The sequence below is a fragment of the Oryctolagus cuniculus genome, chromosome 3, assembly GCF_051225735.1.
Source record: "Oryctolagus cuniculus isolate XC-2025 breed Fujian yellow rabbit chromosome 3, ASM5122573v1, whole genome shotgun sequence".
NCBI classification, from domain to species: domain Eukaryota; kingdom Metazoa; phylum Chordata; class Mammalia; order Lagomorpha; family Leporidae; genus Oryctolagus; species Oryctolagus cuniculus.
The window spans coordinates 141,281,814-141,297,654 of NC_142869.1; the positions used below are offsets into that span (position 1 = coordinate 141,281,814).

The 15,841-nt window shown below is 44.0% G+C and overlaps 2 protein-coding genes across 8 annotated transcripts in view; one reads left to right on the plus strand and one right to left on the minus strand.

Moving 5' to 3' along the window:
• FAM185A (family with sequence similarity 185 member A) overlaps positions 1 to 13,239 on the minus strand; it is a 65,215-nt gene extending 51,976 nt beyond the window's left edge. For 5 of the 7 annotated variants that reach the window (XR_016231705.1, XR_016231706.1, XM_002712099.6 and 2 more), the window contains exons 1-3: positions 12,605 to 13,230; positions 9,577 to 9,686; positions 5,663 to 5,755 (exon numbers count right to left, since the gene is read on the minus strand). Coding sequence is in view for 4 of the 7 variants with exons in the window: in XM_002712099.6 (XP_002712145.3) it covers positions 5,663 to 5,755; positions 9,577 to 9,686; positions 12,605 to 12,992 (591 nt within the window). In the remaining 3 variants the exon portion in view is untranslated. Of the gene's footprint in view, positions 1 to 5,662; positions 5,756 to 9,576; positions 9,687 to 12,604 lie in introns of all 7 variants that reach the window. The other 2 variants (XR_016231704.1, XM_089329433.1) reach the window with 2 other exon arrangements.
• A 97-nt stretch (positions 13,240 to 13,336) lies between these two features.
• Positions 13,337 to 15,841, plus strand: part of CCDC146 (coiled-coil domain containing 146) — a 205,739-nt gene continuing 203,234 nt past the window's right edge. The window contains exon 1 of the mRNA XM_002712021.6: positions 13,337 to 13,597. The gene's annotated coding sequence lies outside the window, so the exon portion shown is untranslated. The remainder of the gene's footprint in view (positions 13,598 to 15,841) is intronic.

Here is a 15,841-nt window from a genome sequence, read left to right on the forward strand (position 1 = left end):
TTTCCTGTATGTATGTATCTATGATAAAGTTTCATTTATATACTAGGCACAGTAAGAGCTTAACAATAACAAAAAATAGAATGGTTATGGACACATACTGTAATAAAAGGTATATGAATGTAAATAAATAAAAAAACATTGAGTTGTTGTGGCACAGTGGATTAAGCCAGCATCCCATATTAGAGTAGTGGTTTGATCCAGCTTTCTGCCAATAAGCTTGGAAAAGCAGCAGAAGATGGGCCCCTGCCAACCATGTGAGACCCAATGGAGTTCCAAACTGCTGGCTTCAGCCTGGCCCAGCCCCGGCCATTGAGGCCATTTGGGGAGTGAACCAGCCGATGGAGGATCTCTCTCTAACTCTGCCACCTGCTGTGTTGGCATCCCATATGAGCACTGGTTCAAGTCCCAGCTGTTCCACTTCCAATCCAACTCTCTGCTAATGGCCTGGGAAAGCAGAAAATGGCCCAAGTCGTTGGGCCCCTGCACCCATGTGGAAGACCCAGAAGAAGCTCCTGGTTCCTGGCTTTGAATTGGCCCAGCTTCAGCTGTTGCAGCCATTTAGGGAGTAAACCAGTGGATGGAAGAGTTTCTCTCTCTCTCTCTCTCTCTCTTTCTCTTTTTCTACCTCTATGTAGCTCTGCCTTTCAAATAAATAATTCCTTTAAAAAAATGAATTAAACAGCAAAGCTGTTTTTCAGCACACCGACATTAGTGTCATCCACTCCTATCTTGTTCTTCCAAAACTCTTACAAGTTCCAAAGGTTCCCTAATAAGAATGGAGTTTCAAGAGTCTGAAAATATTAGAAGACAAATAAAAATAAGTATCCAGAAGTTCTTAGAGGAAGTAAATGAGTTACCTTCCCTTTGCATTTCAAATATGCAACTTTCTTTGCTAATGGATTTTTATTAGGTACACAATATCCATTCACTCACTTCTTTGTTTTTTTAAGATTTATTTATTTGAAAGGCAGAATTATAAAGAGGAAGAGTTAGAGGCAGAGGCAGAGAGGCAGAGAGAGGGAGAGAGAGAGAGAGAGAGACAGTCTTCCATCTGCTGGTTCACTCCCCAAATGGCCAAAAAGGACAGAGCTGTGCTGACCCAAAGCCAGGAGCCACGAGCTTCTTCCAGGTCTCCCATGCAGATGCAGGGGCCCAAGGACTTGGGCCATCTTCCACTGTTTTTCCAGGCCATAGCAGAGAGCTGGATTGGAAGTGGAGCAGCCAGGAACTTAAGCACTGCCTATATGCAATGCTGGCACTGCAGGTGGCAGCTTTACTCACTATGCCACAGCACCAGCCCCCATTCACTCACTTCTACTACAGTTTCTTTTAAGCTAATTATGGATTCATAGGATTTTTTACATTAAATTTAGTTTCAAGAAATTTGTCAAATATGGATATTTTATCTGTATTTTGATTAGTGAGAATATGGGGCTGGCGCTGTGGCACAGCAGATTAAAGCCCTGGCCTGAAGCGCTGGCATCCCATATGGGCACTGGTTCTAGTTCTGGCTGTTCCACTTCTGATCCAGATCTCTGCTATGGCCTGGGAAAGCAATAGAAGGTGACTCAATTGCTTGGGCCCCTGCACCCACATGGGAGACCTGGAAGAAGCTCCTGGCTCCTGGCTTCGGATTAGCTCAGCTCCAATTGGGGAGTGAACCAGCAGATGGAGGACCTCTTTCTCTCTCTCTCTCTCTCTGCCTCTCCTCTCTCTGTGTAACTCTTTCAAATAAATAAATAAATCTTAAAAAAAAAAAAGAATACTAAAACTTAAAAGTCGCATAAATAAAAATGTTATGGCTTAGAGTGCACATTGGATCATCTTGTTGAGTAAGCAAAGCAAATACTGCCGTCCCTGCTTTCTGAGTAACGAAGCAGTCTCGGCTGGGCACCTGGAGCAGCAGTTAGCACTCGGCAGGCCTGAATCCTAGGTGGGAGTGGCGGGCTCTACTCCAGCTTCCTGCTATGGGCACTCTGGGAGGCAGCAGGTGATGACTCAAGTACTTGGATCCTGGGAGGCCTGGGTTAGGTTTCCAGCTCCTGGCTTTGGCCTGGCCCAGCCCCAGCTACTGTGGGCATTTGGGAAATGAATCAGTAGATGGGAAATCTCTTACCAGCCGTCTTTCTGCCTTTCAAATGCATTTTTTTTTTAACTGAAACTGCGTCTTGGGTAATTGGTTGGCAGATCTAGGAGTGGCCATGCTCCCCTCCTGTGATCACTTTACCTTTGTCAGCAGCAGCCGCAGCAGAGGCAGTCACGTGCCAGCCATTCTGTAAGTATTTTATTAGCTCATCTAACCCTCATGGAACTCTCTAAGTCCATTACTATTACCCTAATTTTCAGAAAACTGAGGCCCACAGAAGTTAAGTGACTTGTCTGAAGTTATATAGCCCAGGAAATGGTAAAGCCAGGATTCAAACAGCAGTAGTACGGCGTGATTCTGTGTTCTTCAGCTCACCAGGCTGCCTCTCAAATACCCAAAGCATGTGTTTATGAAAGCTGTATATGAACAGGCAACATCTTTTATGGGTTTAAAAAATCACTAACTTAGAGATGTGCTTTAAAAATTAACTATATATATATATGTATATTTGTGAAAATATATATCACAAATAGAAAAAAACATATAGACCGATTCTTTAATATATCACAAAACCCAATCAGGCAAGAAACAAAATAGTATAATAGGAAGTAGGAATAACTAACTATGCAGTAAACCATGAAAGTTAAAATAAATACATATATACATAATAACGAGTGCAAAACAGTGGCTAAAACATTCAGTGTATCAAATAATTAAGAGGTGTTTTAAAATCTTTGATACTTATATTTGAACACACATCCGTGATATCCTGGTTACTTAGATCATTTCAGATAATGTTAGCATGAAAGGACAGAGTTTGAAAGAGGTGCAGAGTTGCCCAGTTTCTCTCCTGCAGCTCTGGGACCACAGCAATCTGAGAGGTAAAACTCAATGCTATCTTAAATGGGCTGCCCTAAGAGGCTACACAGTGTCTTTAAACACTTCTCTGGTTTAATTTAAAGGACAAATTTAAATATTGGTTTAAAGAGCCTACAACAAGTTCTTTTTTTTTTTTTTTAAAGATTTGTTTACTTATTTGAAAGTCAGAGTTACAGAGAGAGAGGAAGCAACACAAAAATAAAGAAAGCTTCCATTTGCTGATTCACTCCCCAGATAGCTGCAATGGCCCGGGCTGGGCCAGGCTTAAGCCAGGAGCCACGAGCTTCACCTGAGTCTCCCATGGGTAGCTGGGGCCCAAACACAGAGGCCATCTACTGCTGATTTTCCCAGGCCATTAGCAGAGATCTGGATCAGAAGTGGTATAGCTGAGACATGAACCAGCATCCACATGGGCTGCATCACAAGCAGCAAATTACCCAGTATGCCACAGTGCTAGCCCTGAGCTTCCCACAGGTTTTAAGACAAAGGTGAAAGGCCGGCGCCGCGGCTCACTAGGCTAATCCTCCGCCTAGCGGCGCCGGCACACCGGGTTCTAGTCCCGGTCGGGGTGCCGGATTCTGTCCCGGTTGCCCCTCTTCCAGGCCAGCTCTCTGCTGTGGCCAGGGAGTGCAGTGGAGGATGGCCCAGGTGCTTGGGCCCTGCACCCCATGGGAGACCAGGAAAAGCACCTGGCTCCTGGCTCCTGCCATCGGATCAGTGCGGTGCGCCGGCCACAGCGCGCCAGCCGCGGCGGCCATTGGAGGGTGAACCAACGGCAAAGGAAGACCTTTCTCTCTGTCTCTCTCTCTCACTGTCCACTCTGCCTGTCAAAAAAAAAAAAAAAAAAAAAAAAAAAAAAGGTGATGAAAAACAAAATGGTGACAGTAGAAACAATTAGTGTTATAACATACCTTGCTTAATTATGCCAGCAGAAACCTATCTACAAGGCACGGGATACAGTGTGGGGCACAGCAGGTTAAGCTGGCACCTGTGATGCTGGCATCTCATGAGTGCCAGTTTCAGTTCTGGCTGCTCTACCTCTCATCCAGCTCCCTGCTACTGCACCTAGGAAGGCAGCGGAAGATGGCTGAAATGTTCGGGCCCCGCTACCCACGTGGAAGACCAGGATGGAGTTCCTGGCTCCTGGCACTGTTATGCCCACGTTGGGTGTGAAGCAGCAGAAGGATGATCTCTCTCTTTCTCTAGCTCTCTCTCTGTGTAACTCTACCTTTCAAATAAATAAATAAATCTTAAAAAAAATAAATAAAAGATATGACAATGGTATCTCCTTAATTATCTGAGGATAAAGCTGACTACAGAATTTTACAAACTTAAAAGACATCTGCAAATTGTGTAAGCATAAAATAAGATTTTGCTCAAAGACTTAAAACACTATTGTTCACATTTTTATTTTTTTTAATATTTATTTATTAATTTGAGAGGTAGAGCTACAGAGAGAGGGAGAAACAGAGAATAAGGTCTTCCATCCACTTCCATCTTACTTTGGGAAGTAAGGTCTTTCACTCTCCAAATAGCCACAAGGCTGGAGCTGAGCTGATGCAAAGCCAGGATCCAGGAGCTTCCTCTAGGTCTCTCACATGGGTGCAGGGGCCCATGCACTTTGGCTATCTTTCACTGCTTTCTCAGGTCATCAGCAAAGAGCTGGATCAGAAGAGAAGCAGCCAGGACACGAGCCAGTGCCCATATGGAATACTGGCACCGCAGGTGGAGGCCTAACATATCACACCACAGCGCCGGGCCCTATTGATCACATTTTAAAAACTGATATTTGGACTGGGTATTTGGCCCAGTGGTTAAAACAGCCACATCCCACATTGGAGAGTGTAGGTTTGATATTTGGCTCCAACTCCAGATTCCAGCTCCCCACCAGTGTAGACCCAAGGAGGCAGGAGGAGGTGGTGACTCAAGCAGTTCATTTTCTCCTGATTAAGTTCCCAGCTCCCAGCTTCACCTAAGCCCAGCCTCAGCCATTGCAGGCCCTAAGGAAGTAACCTAGCAGATGGGAGCTCTCTCCCTGTCTGTTTCTGTCTCTCAAATAAACAAGTTGTTTTAAAATTATTTTTTAATAAAAAATTATTTTTAAAAAAACCTGACAGTTTATATACCAAGAAGTATACCTTTACCCTGAATACTATGCTAAATTACAGAGTGCAAAAAAGAAGTTGATTCAAAAATATAAACTATCTTCCTGTAACAATGCAAAATCGAGAAAGCTTTTGGAGAACAGTGAAGCTATCTAATGGTGCCATCTTGTGGAGAATACTAAAGAAAGCTGAGTTTTTAAACTTCTCCATATATTTGGCCAAGCTAAACTAAACGGGCTTGGCAAATATTTAAGTAAACCTAACACTTAAATGCCTAACCCCGATACTGGTGGTTTTATTTAATGAGCTATTTTAATCTATAATCATAAAAATAAAAACCTCCTCAGAATTAACTATTATTTAAGTTTTAATAGATTTTAGATATGGAACTAAATAACTGTCAAAGGTATTCAACCACAAACTAAAATTTAAATTATATAATATCTAATCATCTCAATTCCAAATCTGAGCTTGCTAATGAATAAAAATATATTAAAAAGGCAAATTCGTTCAACAAATTCTCTAGAACCTGCCCACTGCAGAAGCCAACTGAAAGTAAAATTGCAATATCTAAAGAAAGTTTCAATCTTACACTTTTATCTGACGTATGAATATTTATATTCCCGTAGACGGTTCCCAGACACATCACTTTGCCTCCTTTTGTTTGGACATGTAATTTTTGACTCTGAAAGATAAAGACAGAAATACATATAGAGAAGAAGTGAGAGTAAGTTTGACTTCTGCTCAGGAAACACTTCCACTGTTTCATTTTGAACAATAATAGAGCAGTACAGGAAGAGTCAGGAGTAAAGCAGAAACTCCTGGGTTAGAGTAATGACATCAACAGGAAAGGGATGACAGCTGCTGCTAAAGAGATTAATATGCCACCTGGCTCAGTGAGAAAGCAAACACACGTGTTTCCGGTAGCTTCAATAATGAAGGGATTGAAAATCAAATATCACTGTGACCAGCTAGTGACACTTCAGGATGATAGTATTAATAATTGTCACTATTCATCATCATTGTTAACATCATCATTAACAACAACACTTAGAAAACTACCAAATCTAAACTAACGGTTAGGATTAAGCTCTGTGGGATTCCAAAGCCCGCGCTCACAAGGCTGGAGGGGTCTGAAGGAGGACAGATGACAGAGTAACAGCCCAGTGTCCAGGTGCAGCACAGCCCAGATGCGGGAACTAAGGGAATATGTCTCCAGGCACAAATACTACAGAAGTCACAGGCCCATCAGCCTCCTCCTGTGACAAAAAGATACATGTGTGCACCGCTTGATTTTACATTTGGCAATTGTGAGCAGACACTGCTGCTGGCCCAGATGGGTAGATGGGCCCATAACAAACACCACATTTTCCAGCTTCCTGTAGCTCTTGGGTTCTTACTGATGGAATGTAAGTGGAACACTAGTGTCATTGCCTGGATGTTGCTTTTAGAAGAACCCATGGGCTTTCCCAATGCCTGCCCCCTTCCAGCACATGGGTGCAGACCACAAGGCTTAAGAGAGGCAGAGCCGAAGATGGAAGGAGCCGGGAGTCACCGCTTGGAAAAGAGCTCCTCACACACCAGAACACAAGTGAAAAATAAACTCATTGTCCATGAGCTACTTTGAAGAGTAGTTTGGGGCTGGTGTTGTGGAGTAGAGGGTAGAGCTGCCGCCTTCGACACTGGCATCCCATATAGACGCTGGTTCGTGTGTCAGCTGCTCTGCTTCTGCTCTAGCTCTCTGCTAATGCACCTGGTAAGCAGCAGAGGCTGGCCCAAGTACTTGGGCATCTGCACCCACGTGGGAGATCCAGATGAGGCTCCTGGCTCCTGGCTTTGTCCTGGCCCAGCCCTGGCTGATATGGCCATTTGGGGAGTGAACCAGCGGATGAAAGATCTCTCTCTCTCTCTCTCCCTTCCTCTCTCTGTGTAACTCTTATAATTAGATAAATCTTAAAAATAGTCATTTACTTTCCATTAACTACTGCATATGCTGTCAGTTTTGCTATATGATAAAGAACACTAGATAAACAGCAGGAGCTGCAGAGGATGAAAAGTAACAAAAGCAAATTCATCACCATCATGACTAACAACTGCAAAGAAATGTCTAAAGATGGAAGATAAAAAATTCAGAACAACCATGTAGCTCCTGGTTGTTTCACTTAGGTGGAAATATAGAAAACCTTAGATAAAGCAGTCATGGAATCTGTTTCAAAAACTTAGTGAAAAAGCAAAATGAATCCTTCTTAAGGTTAACTCCTTCATGTCTATAGAGATACGAGTCTGATGTCAAATTATAGTTAATACTCTTATACTCTTTGTCAGGCAAATAATGAACTTTACGAAAGACTGCTTCCAAAGCAACTGCTGTTTTAAATCAAGAGATCTTAATCAAGCTTATATAAGTTTCTTTTTTTTTTTTAATTACTTGTTTATTTGAAAGGGAGAATTACAGAATGAGAGGGAGTGACGGAGAACTTCCATCTGCTGGTTCACCCCCTCAATGGCCACAACAGCCAGGGCAGGCACAGGCCAAAGCCAGGAGTCAGGACCTCCTTCCGGGTTTCCCATGTGAGTGGAAAAGATCCAACCCCTTGGGCCATCTTTCACTGCTTTCTCAGGCCATTAGCAGGGAGCTGGATTGGAAGTATAACAACCAGGACATTAACCAGCACCCATATAGGATGGCAGCATTGCAGGTCGTGCCTCCACCTGGTACACCACAACGCCAGCACCAAGCTTATATGAATTTCTAAAGACTCTGTGAAACTTATACAACTGTAATATTTACAAGTATATTTTTTTTCTAAATGGACAATCATCAGATTTTCCAAGCAGTTTAAGGTTCAAAAATATTGAGTTACAAGTTATAAATAAATAAATACTTATTTTAAAAAAGCAAACAAACAAAAGAATGACGGAGTTGCCTAGAACAGTGGTTTGCAACTGCAGGTGATTTGATTCCCCCACAGCACATGTGGTGATAGCTGGAGACATATTTCCTTGTCACAACTAAGGCATGCACAACTGGCATCTTGATGGAAGGGGCCAGATATGGTGCTAAAACTACTCAACGCTGCAGAGCACAGCCCCCCCACCCCATGAAAGAATTATCTGGCCTAGAATGTCAGTAGTGCTAGGGCTGAGAACCTGTTTTTTATTTTTATGTGCATAATGGCAAAACAGAAGAAAACTGACAAAGATCTTTCAGAATTGTCAGAGGAATCAAAAGATGAATGCAAAGAGATGGTGGCAACAGCAGATTCTAATTCTGTGAAATTGGAGATCTCAAGGACAGCAGGCTACATGAATTTCCTGAAAACTTGAGTGTCAATGTGGAACAGTATGTTTTTAAGGGCAAAAAAGAACTATAGTATTCTCAGTCAATTGGTCATCCAACATGAAGACTTCATTGTATAATCTTTTATGACAACTACCTGAGCCAACCTGTTTTGCTAAAAGGACATGTAACAGTATTCTCAACTCTTTAGGATGTTGTGACTGAATGTATTTGAAATGGTGGGTATATGTATACTAAATCTATTTTCTATATATAAAGATAATTGAAAATGAATCTTGATGTGAATGGAATGGGAGAGGGAGCAGAAGAGGGGAGGGTTGTGGGTGGGAGGGAAGTTATGGGGGGGAAGCCATTGTAATCCATAAACTGTAATTTGGAAATTTATATTTACTAAATAAAAGTTAAAAAAAAGAAATGGTGATATATGGACAGATACCAAAGGCAGGTAGTCAAAGTGAATGAAAGAAGACAAATGATACAGAAATTATAAAGGCATCAAATTAACCATCCTAGTCAGTGCTTGTAAATCTCCAAATGAAAGTGTTTTGTACTATAAAGAAAAGATTACCGACTTCTCAACAAAATTACACGCTATTGAAGTTCACAAAATTATTATCTTTTGGCTATGCAACTGCAAAATGTACTGGGAGTGATGATAAGCAAGAACCCATCAAAACTGTATCTCAAGTCATTTATACATGAGACAAACTTAATTTTAAGAAAACTGAATATAAAAACATGAAATGTATAATGAGACGATATCATGTGTTGTTTTGTACAAGTAGCTCCCTAAACCTTAAGTAATGAGCTAATTGGTACATTTAAAATGTGAGAAGGTAACTTAGTATTTTAAGCACACTTATAGTGTTAAAATACTTTTCCTTAGTCTTCAATAAACAGAAGAAAATCACTCATGAAAACTAAAATTTCTTTAGTGTGATCTTAAAATACTAAGAATGTGCTATTCATTTCACTGTATACTCTGAAATAAAATCTAAAAGAAATACGAGGTGAAACCCTCATCGTTGCTGCAACCTATACTTTCAAAACAAGTAATTTCAAGGCAAATTTTTTGCAAGGAATTTCTGAGTTGAATAAATGATTACATTCTGAAAAACAGAATAATTTCTTTTGTTTGATAATAACTACAGCATATAGTTCATTTTTTAAAAAATATTGAAACAAAATTAGAAAAATATGTATACCTTAACAGATTGTAAGATGCTACTGCCCTGGTCGGTTTGGATTTCGCAATGATCACACTCAATATTTTGGACTTTTACACAGCCAGACCCAGATGACTTGATATTCAAATCTAGAAGTGAGAAAAGACAAGTTAGGACTGTGCTTACTGAGCCCAGAACATTCAGCACCCTCTAGGAACTCAGCTCCTCAGTATGTCTCTAACGTTACTGAATCCTGGAGACAACACAGTTGTTAGCATGCTCTCTGCAGGCGAGGGGTCCCCACCATGATAGCAGCGTCAAATGCAGTGGCCTGTCTGCCAGCTGTTGGAACTAGAGCAGCTACTTCTGTCAGCCTAGGTCATCTAAAGAGAGAAACTAACACAGATGGGAAGGAGGGGAGACTGCAATCCTTCCAGGTATGCCTGTGGAAGACCATAGAAGCCTCTTCCCCACTAGGAAAACCACACACACGTATGGATTAAGAATTGGTCAACTTAACCAGTCATTATGGTCAATCAGAAAGATTTAAAGATTTGTTTCCAAACTGAACCCAAATTAAAAGCATAGAGGTGGGGCCGGTGCTGTGGGATAGAGGGTAAAGCAGCTGCCTATGGTTCCAGCATCCCATATGGGCACCAGTTCAAGTCCCGGCTACTTCATTTCCCATCCAGCTCTCTGCTGTGGCCTGGGAAAGCAGTAAAAGATGGCCCAGGTCCTTGTTCCCCTGCACCCGTTTGGGAGACCTGCAAGAAGCTCCTGGCTCCTCTCTTCAGATTGGTGCAGCTCTAGTCGTTGCGGCCATCTGGGAAGTGAACCAGCAGATGGAAGACCTCTCTCTTTCTCTCTCTCTAACTCTGACTTTCAAGTAAATAAGTAAATCTTTAAAAAAAAAGTATAGGGGTATTGCAGGAGTAGCCAGGATCATTACATATAATCATGACATAGGTTTTCAAATCCTACCTCTAATCTTTCATACCTAAAAAGCGAGAATAGGCCAGCGCCGCGGCTCACTAGGCTAATCTTCCACCTGCGGCGCTGGCACCCCGGGATTCTAGTCCCAGTCGGGGCGCCAGATTCTGTCCTGGTTGCTCCTCTTCCAGTCCAGCTCTCTGCTGTGGCCCGGGAAGGCAGTGGAGGATGGCCCAAGTGCTTGGGCCCTGCACCTGCATGGGAGACCAGGAGGAAGCACCTGGCTCCTGGCTTCGGATCGGCGCAGTGCGCCGGCCGCAACACGTCAGCTGTAGCAGCCACTTGGGGGATGAACCAATGGAAAAAGGAAGACCTTTCTCTCTCTCTCTCTCTCTCTCTCACTAACTCTGCCTGTCCAAAAAAAAAAAAAAAAAAAAAAAAAAAAGCAAGAATATTACAATATACCTATATCACAAGGTATTTGACGTAAAGAAAATACCAACAACTTCAAGAAACCTCAAATTACATAGTATTAAAACCACAAAATTGTGGTGTTGGCAGAAAATTTGAAAAAAAAATAAAAAGAGCACTGGTCAAAACTGTGATTGGCTACCAATTTAATCAACTTCCAGTTTGTACTTGGCAGTTTCTATAATGCCTCATTAACAGCAGTATTTGGGTTGAGATTCAGCTATAGCATATGAAAAGACAATTTTGCCCCACATAATCATGGATGCAACTAAAACTATAAAATGCATTACTCAGCTAAGTAGTGTTAAACAACAGACGGTTTGCTCTAAGGGAGCACCAACAGATATGTTGAGATGGAAACAGATTCTAAAGATAGTGTATCCTCCCTAGGCAAGTAGAAAGTTGAGGCTGGACACTGAGAGGCAGTAATGCCACTCTTACCCATTCACTGAAACAGGCAATAGACAAACTGGAAGTATGAAGAAAATAGTTACGTTGATTAGAGGGCCAGTGGAATAGACACAGAGAAACAGTAAATTAGAAGTGGGGTTCTGGCCCTAAAAAGAGGGGGCAATCAAGAATGAGGCTTGGAATTATTCCCATTTTGGAAATATTCCATTTTCATCTATGCTGTCACAAATTTTACTTATCTCCAACTCAGTACTCAGTTACTGTGTACTACTGGTGAATCTTCCTCCCCAGCCCAGACTGCTAAACTTTGAGGGCAGGGAATGGCATTCACCTAAGCTGGTTAAAAGAATAAGCAATCAAACATTGTGGTTGAGCAGCCTCCAGCCAGTTCAAACTGCAGCCCTGCCACTTTCTATCTAAAAGACAGTAGCAATGTTTGCCGACCAATCCCCACTGGGGTCTAAGTTCCATGAAGCCATGGTTTGGTTTTTTTCTACTTGTTCATCCACAATAAATTCTTCTTTAATGGGACTTCCTACATCTCAGTTTCCTTATGTGCAGCGGTGACAGTAACAGCATATGCTTTACATGATTATCTGAGAGATGCTGAATGCTGTTGGGAGGATCATCAGTATCCACCAGGCTCAGGAAGAACGGCAGCTTGGGAGTGCTTCCGGGCCGTGTGTACACAGCGGCTGGGCGCTGGAAACCAAAACATCTGATAGGCCTTATCGCCGTTTCTAAAGTTTCCTGGGCAGACTTCCATTGCTACTCATGAAGAGCTGAAGAGCTCACTTAGGCTAAAAACTAGGGAGACGTTATCAGCAAGCGGGGTGCCTATCTGAAACCAAGTATGTGGTCCAGGCAATACAGGACACATCCACTAGACAGAGTTGTCGGGGACAAACCCCAAGCTGTGAGCAAGGGGAAAGGGGTGCCGCGTGATAGAACCCCAACCTTGAAAAACAACCCAGTCTGCTAGTGACCAAAAACAGGCGCCACAAATGTATTTGATTTCTACTACTCCAAATCATGTTTCCATTCAACGTATAAAATTTTCTAAGTGGGAGCCTAATTCTTAAACACTACTGGGAAACTCAGAGTGGAACAGAAGGGGTGGTTTGCAAGGAACCTCTGCGGATTAGGTTAGGAAGTCAGGTACAGGGAGCCGATGAAAAATGCATGCTGGCCCCTTGGAAGAAGTTCGCCCTGCGCGCCCGGGGCCCCAAAGCCGCTTCCACTTCAATTCACTTGCCGAACTTGAGGGGCACGTTCACTTCCACCGACGCCCCGGGGTCGAGGGTGTCGGCCACGATGGCCAGCTCCTCCAGGGCCTCGTCGTACTTGACCCGCAGCCCGGCCAGGCCCCGCGCGCCGCCCTCCGCGCCGCACACGGCCACCAGCACGCGGTCCCCATCCGGGTAGACCAGGGGGTCCAGGGGCCTCACGGCCAGGTGGCAAGGGAGCCGCGCCCGCAGCCGACCGAACGGGCTCACCAGCAGCGTCCACTCCTTCAGAGGCCGGCGCGGGCTCCCACCTGAGCAGTAAGGCCTGGCCTGGCTCGCCCAAGCCCAGAGCCCACCGCCTCCTGCCCACGCTCGGAGCCCGTACAGCGGCAGGTGGCGCAAGCAGACGGCGGACATGGCGCGTCCCCCTCGCGCTCTCTCAGAACGCCTCAGTCACACTTGTCACGGCCAATCGACTTGGCCGCTGGGCCGCCTCTCGTCCAAGAGAAGACGTCTGAGATGGTTTCGCTGAAGCAGTCGCGCAAACTGGCTCGCTTGGCTGCGCGACTTTGAAACCTCAGCCGCAAAACTGAAGCGGCATGTTGGAATTTCAAAACTCAGTGTCAACTCTGACCGGAACTCCCGGCGTACCCCCGCCCCTTTCGCCAAGGCCGACGGGACAAGTAGTTCTCAAGGAGCCAGACGTCAAAGGGTTCTGGCGAAGAGAAAACTACAAATCCCAGGAGGCAACGCGCAGAGGCGAAAGGACAGGAAGACTCGGCTGGGAGAGGCGCGCCCGTTGCTTCTAGTCCATTGGCCACTGGAAAAGCGAATCATTTGCATAAAAATCCAAATAGCCAATGGAAAAAGCGGAAGAGGCAAGGTTGGGAAGGCTGTGTGGTTACCTTGGATACCGAGGACGCTACTTGTTTGTATAGGTGGAGTTTTGGCGTGAAACTCAGGAGGTCAAAACCCGAAAGGAAAGCTTGGCGCCTAAATAAGGATCAAGACCGAGGGAACGGGTAAGAAACCGCCCTTTAAAGATTAGAACAAAGTAGGAGTCCCCTAGCGGTGGAGAATTACTTGGCAAGAGAATAAAGAGCCAGGCTGGTGCTTTTCTGGAAGGAACTTCCTTGGCTGTGTCTGACCTCCAAGGCTTTAGGAGCCCTTTGAGCCCTTTGTGCGGACGAGAATACATCCCGAAGGATTTGTGAGCAGGTCTAGGGAGAGAACGGATGGGAACTTGGCGCACGGTCTACAAAACTGCAGTGTAGAGTACTTTGTTTTTGTTTGGAGGATAGCAGTGATTCCAAGTTACCAAGAAAAATCTGACACAGCAGAACCCTGGGAGCAGCACGGATCTGGCTGACTGCAAGTGGTCCTCAATCTTAGGGTGAAAATGTGTTTTAAAAAAATGCACATGGTGCAGTCTTGGGCTCTGGGGCTCGGATTGTGTCCCTCCCTGGCTCTACCCCTGGTTTATCTGTGTCTTCCGGGCCCGCTGTTCAGTTTTCAAATTTGAAAATTCTTATATTGTATTATCCTATGGGCAGTAAAAATAATGAAGAAGCAAATAATTTAATTTCCTCCTTTTCTGCCTGGTCTATCTCTTTCTGTGCCCCTACCTCATCCTACAACTTATTCTCCAAATTCTTTGGCCAAGACAACAGCCAACAGTGACGTTTGATAAAATCCAAGTGCTGAAACCGAAGGCTTTAAAAGGTTAATCCCTCGGCCAGCTGCACAGCCTAGAATTCCAGCGAGCTGCATCGATAAACAGTGTACTGAAGTCCTCAAGTTCCATGTCATAGCTTCATTGCTAGCCATTACTGTTTTAAAATCTTCTTGAGTTATCTTTGCTTCTTTTATGTTCTGTTAGTCCTTCTTGGTCAAGGCCACAGCCTACTTCTCCTCTTTTTCCTCCTCCTCCTCTTGGTGAAACCTCGTGATGGGTGCGATCTTTTAGGTTCAGCAAGGGCCCACTGAATGAATACCGATTCAGTCCTTGGCTCTGTGTTTCATGTCATCATAATTGTTCAGACTAATCTTTCAAGCTATCTGTGCTGTATGATTGCTAAGTATATTTAGATTAAATATAAAACCCTTAATAATTCGGCGTATGTGGTAATTTTTCTTTTTCCAAGACAAACTAAATTAATGAAATTGGCAACTGAACCATCATTGTCATCGGGTGTAATCATTATTTTACTATTTTCAAGTATCTAGTGCTAAATAAAAATGGAATGGAAATGGAGAGAATGATTGACATTAAGATTGATGTGAAACACTAAAAAGTGATTAAAACTTAAGGCAAGTCAAATGAGTATCACATCTGTCCACCTGTCCGTAGTGACTAATGAACAGTGTGTCTTCCGTGTGTCTGACATTATAGTTTTCAGAACGTGTTCCTGTGCTTCCTCTCACTGTGTCCTCAGAAGTGCTTCCTGCTGAGCAGGCCCATTGTTATTCTTCTTACATAACAGGTGAGGAAACAGATTTGAAACGTTAAGATTAGGAGATTAGAAGAGTAGACCCCAGGGCTGGCACTGTGGCGGAGCAGGTAAAAAGCTGCCATCTGCAGTGCCGACATCCCATATGGGCACTGGTTCGTATCCTGGCTGCTCTACTTCCTGTCCAGCTCTCTGCTGTGGCCTGGGAAAGCAGTGGAAGATGGCCCAAGTGCTTGGGCCCCTGCACCCATGTGGGAGACGAGGAAGAAGCTCCTGGCTCCTGGCTTTGGATCGGCACAACTCCAGCCATTGTGGCCAAATGGGGAGTGAACCAGCAGATGGAAGACCTCTCTCTCTCTGCCTCTCCTTCTCTCTTTGTGTAACTCTGACTTTCAAATAAATAAATAAATTTGAAAAAAAAAAAGTAGACCATTTTCTGACTCTACCAAAAAGTCTCTCTTTAAAAAAAAAAAAAAAACACAAGATTTTATTCATTTATTTGAGAAGTACAGTTACAGACAGAGAGAGGGAGAGGCAGCCAAAAAGGTCTTCCATCTGCTAGTTCACTCCCCAAATGGCTACAATGGCCAGAGCTGGGCCAGTCCGAAGCCAGGAGCCAAGAGCTTCTTCAGGGTCTCCCACGTGGGTGCAGAGCCCAAGGCTTTGGGCCATCTTCTACTGCTTTCCCAGGCCAAAGCAGAGAGCTGGATCAGAAGTGGAGCAGCCATGTGAGATGCTAGCACTGCAGGTGGAGACTTAGCCTACTACTCCACAGCGCCAGCCCCAAGAAAGTCCTTCTACAAATATTTTTCTGAC